The 9,608-nt window shown below is 41.9% G+C and overlaps 1 protein-coding gene across 1 annotated transcript; it reads right to left on the bottom strand.

Annotated features, from left to right (window-relative positions):
- Positions 1 to 7,668: 7,668 nt before the first annotated feature.
- Positions 7,669 to 9,206, bottom strand: LOC103132792 (E3 ubiquitin-protein ligase TRIM21-like; the record flags this gene model as incomplete). Its single annotated transcript, XM_016667585.1, has 1 exon — positions 7,669 to 9,206. A coding segment is annotated over one exon (1,523 nt), but the record flags the coding sequence as incomplete, so codon positions are not given.
- Positions 9,207 to 9,608: the final 402 nt, after the last annotated feature.

The following is a 9,608-nucleotide window of genomic DNA, read 5'->3' on the forward strand; positions in this document are numbered from 1 at the left end:
CCTGGATGCGTCGAGGTCAGAGGCAAGACACAGTTCCCCCCGCAGCAGCGGAGAAGGCAAGATCTCTACGTCCTTGGAGAGATCCCGTTGAGCCAACTCCAACTGCTGCTGGAACCAAGCCTCGCTCCCCCACACGCAGGCGTCCTCACCTCTTTTCTGGTCGGATCGTTCTGTCATGATGTGTGGTTGTTGGTGGTGGTGAGAGAGACGCCGGTAATCCCAGGTAGTCATGATAAGAGATGATTTAAGGACAAAAACCAAGAGGAACAGAAAATCACTGGTAGCACAGGAACAGAACACAGACGTGAGACACGACGACGATCCGACAAAGAACACTGACAACAGGTGGGACTAAATACACTGGGAGGGTAATCACAGGAACGACACACAGCTGGGATCAATCGAGACAGACTCAAGGGAAAACAGGACTAGACAGACAGAAACTACACAGATCCTAACATTTTAGTTCTGAAATGAAATGGTGAATTTTAATGCCATTTTACGCAGTCTGGAAGAGTGAAGGAGAAAGTTTATCTGTATTTGTTTTCGTCCATCAACACTTACAATCCCAGCTCTGCAGAGAAAATCTTGGACAAATCCTCATAAAAAGATGGAAATAGTTTTAATATGAGAGAAAAATTGCCTCTAGATGAAGAATGTCTGTGTTTTCATCCTGGTCTTCCTCCAAAGATTAACATTACAATTATGAAATATATTTTTCTATACAGTATACACTCACTAGCCACTTTGTTAGGTACACCTGTCCAGCTCCTCATCAACACAAATGTCAAATCAGCCAATCACATGGCAGCAACTTGATGCATGTGGACATGGCCAAGACGATCTGCTGCAGTTCAAACCGAGCATCAGAACGAAGAAGAAAGGAGATTTAAGTGACTCTGAATGTGGCATGGTTGTTGGAGCCAGACGGGTCTGAGAATTTCAGAACCTGCTGATCTACTGGGATTTTCACGCACAACCATCTCTAGGGTTTTTGGTCCAAAAAGAGAAAATATCCAGTGAGTGGCAGCTCTGTGGGAGCAAATGCCTTGTTGATGTCAGAGGTCAGAGGTGAACGACCAGACTGGTTTGAGCTGATAGAACGGCAGCAGAAACTCAAATAACCACTTGTTACAACCGAGGCATGCAGAAGAGCATCTCTGAACGCACAACATGCCAAACCTTGACACAGATGAGCTACAGCAGCAGGAGACCACACCGGCTGCCTCCTGTCAGCTAAGAACAGGGAACTGAGGCTACATTTCACACAGGCTCACCAAAACTGGACAATAGAAGATTGGAAAACGTTGCCTGTTCTGATGTGTCTGGATTTCTGCTAAGACATTCGGATGGTCGGGTCAGAATTTGGCGTCAGCAACATGAAAACATGGATCCATCCTGCCTGGTATCAACGGTTCAGGCTGGTGGTGGTGATGTAATGGTGTGGGGGATATTTTCCTGGCACTTTGGGCCCATTAGTACCAATTGAGCATCATGTCAATGCCACAGCCCACCTGAGTATGGACCATGTCCATCCCTTTATGACCTCAGTGAGCCATCTTCTGATGGATACTTCCAGCAGGATAACGCGACATCTCATAAAGCGCCGATAATCTCAGACTGGTTTCTTGAACATGACAATGAGTTCAGTGAACTCGAATGGCCTCCACAGTCACCAGATCTCAATCCAATAGAAACCTTTGGGATGTGGTGGAATGGGAGATTCACATCATGAATGTGCAGCCGACAAATCTGCAGCAACTGTGTGATGCTATCATGTCGACATGGACCAGACTGTCTGGGGAATGTTTCCAGTACCTTGTTGAATGTCTGCCACAAAGGATTACGGCAGTTCTGAAGGCAAATGGGGTCCAACCCGGTACTAGCAAGGTGTACCTAATATTTTAACAATGAATTAAAAATTATAGCTGCTGTATGGAGATAGGATCATGCTTTCCATCTGCTAGATCAGGATCTGCAACCTGAATCTCTGGATACACAAGTGGCTCTTTGGCTCACTTGATATGTCAAATGATGAAATATTGCTCTGTTTTTTTGTTTCATCCTTTTTTAAGTGTTGCCAAGAAAAACCCTGACTACCTTGGCCCTCGTGGTAAATTTGTCTAGAACCAGCCTCCAAACCTACCTCATTGGTAGACATATTTTAGTAATACTTTTTACAATACCAGAATTTTCACATAGCTTTTATACTTTTGGAGCCCTGTTTGAGGACACATTGTGATTATTAAATTAGGTGTTATGATCAGTTACTTAGTACCTGAGTGGTTTACCAAATACACTTTACACTTGCTTAATTAAACATGTTTAAGGTGTGCTGCTCTGATTGGAGTACTCTATGTGTGAAAGATTGCTCTCTGGATCACTTTTTTTAAAGGTTTTGTTGGCTGTAGTTGCCTTTATTTGGAAGTAGTTTGACAGGAAAGTGAGTAATGAGAGAGAGGGAAGACATGCGACCTGCGACCACCACCACGATGACTAAGGCCTCAATATGTGGGTTGTGCTTTGCGCCTTCACAGCGCCCCCTCTGGATCACTTTTTAAAAACAAAAAATACTGCCATAGATATTGTCTATCCTGCGGCAACCATCCCACCCCATGAGAGCAGGGTGACACGCCGTGGTGGGCGTCCCTTATTTTGATTGCTGGAAGGTGGCAGCCCTATTTGAAACCCGTGGTGATAGAGCATTTCAGTCGGAGGCTCTGGAACGCTCTCCCTCCAGCAATGCGCTGCTCCGAGTCGACTGACTCATTCAAAAAAAGTCTCAAGACTTATTTCTTTGGACTGGCTTTCAGCTAATTTTGGTTAACTGATTAGTGTTTCCTTTTTTGGAAAGCACTTTGTGACTTTTTATGTCTGTGAAATAAAGTTTGCTTACTTACTTATTATAGTTCATCATAGTTGTTGTTTTTCTTTCTGCTTCCATGTATCAGGATATAAAATAGTGATGTTTGTCGAGTATCGGTGATATTCAGGTCAGATGAATGCGACCTGAATATTAGGTCGCATTTGAATCAGATACGTATCAGATAGGGCATTTGAAAGGAATCCAACCTGTGCTGTTCAGACAGTCATGAAAAGATCGGATATGGGTCACATGGGGTGCGTTTGTTTCCTTCAGTCCAAAAGTAAAATAGTTTAGAAGTGTGAAACTTGACAAACGTTTTAATTGCTTGTGAAAAGAAGTTGAAGAAAGAGATTAAGTGGAGAGCTCGTTTAGTGACAGACTGCTGCATAGCCTTATTGGAAATCCTTCCTCCAGCAACTTTAAAACCATCACTGCTCAACAAATTCAGTGTGTTTATATCCCTGCTGTTATTTGCAATTTCCTTCTTGCCATTTTTTAACTTCTAGTAAATAGTTTGTCCTTGCTTTCTTTGCACAAATATACACATTATTTTTTAATTTTCCTACTCCAATTCACTCTTTAAAAATCTGGGCGTAAATATATACACAGTTTCCTTGATACACAAATCTCAAAATTATGATGTTCAGGATCCCTGAGAATCTACACCAACATTTTTCTTATGTGCTTTATTATCTTTGTAATTATGGAGGCATAAACAATGAATTTTTCACCATCATTTCAGTGAGATCTGAAGCTTCTTCTCTCCTTTAATAAACTAAACGCTAAGCTGAACTTAGTTAACTGAAACTCAGCACATGCCTGAGGCTCCAGCCTCGGGCCTGAACTGATCCTAAACACAATAAGGTTTTTCCTGTTACACTGGTTGAACTGCAGAGCTCAGTGTTCTGAGGAAACTCCAGACATTTACTGTATTTACTATCATGCAAGAAGAAAGGTCTGGTTTGACTATCACTGAATTCAATTAACAACACTTGTCATGTACAGTGAAAAAATAAGTATTTTATATAAACCCTGTGACATTGCAAGTTCTCCCCCTTACAAATCATGGAGGGTCTGAAAGTTTCATCTTAGCTGCATGTCCACTGTGACAGAATCACATTGTATGATTTTTTTAAGGTTTCAGTGGCTCTAGTGGCTTTTGTTTGATAGTGAATTGACAGGAAAGTGGGCAATGAGAGAGGAGGGAAGACATGCAGCAAAGGTCACCAGGCTGGGAATCAAACCTGCGACATCAAGAATTAAGGCATCCTTATGTGGCTTGTACTTAACCTCTGTGCCACCACAATGTATGAGTTTTTAAAATAATTTATGTGTGTATTACTGCTGGAAATAAGTATTGGAACACCTGTGAAAATCAATGTTAATATTTGGTACAGTAGCCTTTGTCTGCAGTCACAGAGGTCAAAGGTCTCCTATAGTTTTTCACCAGGTTTGCACTGCAGCAGGGATCCTGGTTCATTCCTCCACACAGATCTTCTCTAGATCAACCAGGATTCTGGGCTCTCGCTGAGAAACATGGAGTTTGAGCTCCTCCGAAAATTTTCTATGGGGTTTAAGCTTGCAGGCTGGCTGAGCCACTCCAGAACCTTGGAGTGGGCCACTCCAAGGTTAAAAGCTTTAGCTTTTAACTCCAAAAGCTTTTATCTTTAGCATGCTCGTATATGTTGGGAACCGGGATGTTTGGCTCTCATATCAAGTAAGATCAGTCCACTTTTCTCCGAATCTCCATTGTCCAACATACCTCAAACTCACCATCTCTCTCTCACGGTTCTTCAGCAGACGACCCCAGCTTCCTTCTACAGGACAAAAACCACACAATCTCACATTTCATCATTGTTAAAATAAACTTTATCTGATTATCTGTTCTCCTGATTAGGTTCTGTATGTGGGTAAAGAGACTAGAACCCAACATGACGGTATACACACGCACACATATAGAGCACATGCACACAAAGCTAAGGCTAAAGGAAATGACAGGCTAAGCTACGCCCTATAGGGTGTAGCTTAGATAGAGGCCAACAAAGAGAACTAAAAACTGTTCGGGGCCATTTTACTGTCGTCTCTCGTAAGGAGAATATGAAAAATGGACCAGCACTGCATTTTAGTATTAATAAAAGGAATTCCTGAATTCAACTCACTGACTCTTTTTGAACCTCATACATCAAGAACCTAATAGAGATAGGCTAATTCTCCAGTGTGTAGTTCAAACCGTGATGTAGCTTTATGCCAGGCTTCACTTAAAATAAACGAGAAGAGAACAATGAGGCTTGTACTATTTATTTTTGTTACCAGATGTCCAGGTCTCTCCCCTGCTACATTATTCCAGTTTGTCCAAAGTAAAAAACAGTAAACTGAGCATGAAATAAAAACAATCCAAATACCAGCTACCATCAAAGTAAACAAATACTTTGAAGCACAGCATAAGATAAAAATTCAGACAGTAAAATCAATAATCCCAAGGTGAGTCGCCATGTATTTGACTTATGTTCAATAACATAACCAACAGTTCAGTTTCTCTCAAGGAAAGAGAATAAAACACAATAAAATGATTCAGAAGGAACATGTGACTGGCTGTGGTTCTGGTCCAGAACCAAAGTCTGGATCTCCTCAGCCTGATGAGGCTGTTTAAGCAGCAAACGGTCCGTTTAAGCTGGAGTACTGGGGAATTCATTCAGCCTGTTTGCCTTCATGCCTGAACATGCATCTTTCTCTGACGGTCTGGCCTGACTGAGCAGCCTACAGGCCACCACCCTCAGCCACGTTGCCCGTCATGGCAGCTTCTTCTCCATTATGACTTGTGCTTGGAAATAGACGTAGTTCATTTTAGAAGTCTGGAAAAGTAGCTGTCAGGGTTTTTGTTTTGTTTTTACTTTCTTGATCCAAGCAACCAATCAAAACCTCACACAGTTTTGTTGAGCTCATGTAATCAGACTTTTTACTTCTTGAAAGATGAGAATCTAAATAATCAAATTTCCACAAATTCCAATATTTTTTTGCTTTAAACAACAAAGACTTACTTTGTACATCATTTTAGTTCCCAATTATTGGTATCATCATTCGTGCATCTGCAGCATTCAGTTTCCCTCAGTTATGAAATGTCATCTTTCTATTAACTGCTTAAACTTCAACTTCTCAGTTATATAACTTCTAAACCTTAGATTAACTTTGCCTTGTTTTCCATGATTATCATGTCTTATGATTCAACAGAAAGAAAAAGATTGAAACAAAGTTCATTAGACCAAACAGCTTAGCACTTCCATTGTTTTAAATAAAGACTTGTCATGTTGGTTTTAGGCATTTCCTTGAATTATTGTTATAGTTAGACCTCTAAAACTCTATTAATGAATTGGTTCTGCAAACTAGTTTTTATCTAAAAGGACATAACAATAACTGTCCATTTTAAATCCATCCATCCATCCATTTTCTAACACCTGGTCCCTTAATGGGGTCAGGAGATGCTGCCTCTCCAGCTAATGTTCCAGGTGAGAGGCGGGGTCACCTGGACGGGTCACCTGTCTGTCGCAGCCATTTTAAATCTATTAGTTTTATTTCTCATCACTGCAAATAAATGTGGATGACTAACAATATGCTGGCTCTACTTCTTTAAACATTAATATTTCACCATTAAGCTTGATTCTTCACCATAGAATTAATTAGATGCTGCTTGATTATTTATTTCATACTAACAAAAATGAGAAAATAACAAAATCTTATTAGAGCCATCTATTCATCCAATCTGGTCTTATTTCTCATACTGTTCTCATTGTGGAGTTGCATCATCCTAATGCTGAGTCTCTCTATTTAACCAATGACTGTTAAAATAACTACAGTCAAAATTTCTGTGATTTGACTGTAATTAAATAATATAAAAATTTAATTTTATGATTATTAACCTGTTGGTCTCAGGTTGTCATTCACAATGACAGGGGTGTCAAACTCCAGTCCTCTGCTGTCCTGCAGTGTTTAGATGTGCCACAGGTAAAAAACAGTGGAATGAAATGGCTTAATTACCTCCTCCCTGTGTAGATCGGTTCTCCTGAGCCTTGCTAATGACCTAGTTATTCTTTTCAGGTGTGGTGCAGCAGAGGCACATCTAAAAGTTGCAGGACAGAGGCCCTTGAGGACTGGAGTTTGACACCCCTGTCACGAGAGGACCCAGATTTGGGTCCTCTCGTGACAGACAGGTTAAATAGTAGTTTTAAAAGATGATGGAAGTACACACACACACACACACACCTACACACACCTACACACTCTTGCCCAAACACTCTGCCTCAGTCAGGAAACCCAACTTTCTCAATTTCCCAGAATTGAGGAATTGAGACTCTGAGGCACATGAAGTTCCCTATTTTGTGATCTCCTTATTGAAATCTTTTTGTTAGCTCTTTTAATTAAGAGGGGAAGGTTGGATCTGTCATATCTCAGACATTGTATATTTGATATTTATTTATGGATTTTTTTCTTCTGTCTACAGTGTTTTAAATTCATTTCTGTGTCTAGTTTTAGGAAAACTAGAGACTAGAAACTTAAGGACACTATGGACAGGACAGCTGGAGCTTCTGCCTAATTATAACTTTGTTCTCTGTCCTTTCTTTAATCATTTATACCTTTCATGTGGATGGATGGCCCGGCCGCTCGCCCAGAACGTTAGCTGGAGAGGCACCAGCAACCCTCCCAACCCCACTAAGGGACAAGGTGTTAGAAAATGGATGGATATAAGAGCTAATAATTTGATGCATGGATCTGAGGTTGAGGATGATCCAATCAGATGGTCATGTTAAAATTTCACTACAGAATCACTCAGATTGGAAGTTTGTCACAAACAGATTCATTCCAAATGAAGGAAACCATGAATAACTATCAGAGCAACATTCATCCTGACCAACAGGACAGATGATCAGAGGAGCAGAGTTTTTACCTTCATCATTAGGCCAGGGACTGAAGAACGGGTAGAGTTTCTCCTTGAAGCAGCAGCCAGTAAAGGAGTAGATCAGAGCTGCAGCATCTACATCATAGAAGGAGACCAGACCCTGATCATAATCCACAAACACCCCGACCTTCTGAGGACCAGGATGGAGATGGAGATGGACTGGAGGTCCATCACAAACTTCATACTCATTTACATTTCTCAACCCAACAGTCCAGAAACCGTTCTGAGGACAAAGAGTGATTATTCCCTTCCTGTCTACAGACTCTCTGGCCACTCCTAAAGTCCATTTAGTCTTTCCTTTAACCTGAACCTCAAAGTAAAATCTGCCTGAGGAGAAACTCTGCTGTCCTAAAACATTCACATATGTAGAAAATCTCTCTGGATTGTCTGGGAGATTCTTCCAGTCATCTCCATGTTTCACCTGTTTCCCATCATCAGACAGGATGAGTTTAGGATGAGCCGCATCAGGATCCAGAGTCACATCCACTGCAAACTGCTGGACCCTCTTCAGCTCAGCCTTTAGTAGCTCCTTTATCTTCTCCCCAATCTTCTCCTCCAGCTTAACCACAGCTCTGACCACAGTCCCCTCATAGTGTGGTGGATGAACTCTGACCTCTGTCCAGGTCTTGGTGGGTGGAGCATCTTTCAGGGAGGAGAAGCTTTGGAGGAGGTGGAGGGGATCTTCATCCTGTGAGAGCTGCTTCACCTCAGAGCTCCTCTTCTTCAGCTCAGAGATCTCCTGCTCCAGATCTCTGATGAAGTCTTCAGCCCGTTTCTCTGTAGCTTCCCGTTTGTCTTGGATCTCCTTGATGAGCTCCTTCAGGCCTCTCTCAGCAGACTCCATCAGAGCCGTGAAGACCTGAACACCTTCTGCTTTCTCTCTGTCTGCAGCATCTCTACTGATCTTCACCGACTCTCTGATCTCCTGGATCTTCAGTCGTCTCTCCTGGATCATCTCCTGAACTTCAGCCTCTGTGTTTCTCAGCTCTTCACTCAGAGGAACCAACTCGTGGTTCTTGTGGTCTGAAACAGAGCAGACCAAGCAGACGCATGTCTGGTCGGTCCTACAGAACAGCTCCAGAGGTTTATCGTGCTGCAGACACATCATGTTTACTGGATTCCTGTTGCCAAGCAATCTTGTCCGCAGGTCATTCCTGTTAACTTTCCCTAAAATCTTGCAGGTCACCTCCATGCACCGTTCAAGTGTGTAGATCTGCACCATCACGTCCACAATGTCAAAGGTTTTTGCTCCTTCCAGGTGTTTTCTTTTAACTGTTGGGAGCCCAGAAAGGATCTCAGGCTGCTGTAGAAACCACTTGAATTTTTCAAACTCTTCCTGACTCAATTCTTCTAAAACATCAAGGATTTCCTCTGCCGTCATCTTTGCTCCTGCAAAAGTCAGACAACACAGTGACACATATTATCACAATGACACAAGGTAGTTATATTGACCAACAGTTTTTATAGAGTAAACCTAACTGTTAATTATTGAACGTTATTTACTCTATGTTTCCATTTTAATTGAAGATTTATTGTGTTTTACATGAAGTCCCAGATAATATAATTAAAATATGATGGTGTGGAAGGTTAGAGGAATAGATATCCATCCAGGGACTTTTCTAGTGGCCTTTATTTGAACATAATCTGAGAGGCAGTAGGCAGAGAAGGTGAGACATGAAGCAAAGGTCCCGAGGATGGGAGTCAGTCGGGATGGAGTCAGTCAGGATGGAGTCAGTCGGGATGGGAGTCAGTCGGGATGGGAGTCAGTCAGGATGGGAGTCAGTCGGGATG

Source organism: Poecilia formosa, unplaced genomic scaffold (assembly GCF_000485575.1).
Source record: "Poecilia formosa unplaced genomic scaffold, Poecilia_formosa-5.1.2 Scaffold1325, whole genome shotgun sequence".
Lineage (NCBI taxonomy): Eukaryota > Metazoa > Chordata > Actinopteri > Cyprinodontiformes > Poeciliidae > Poecilia > Poecilia formosa.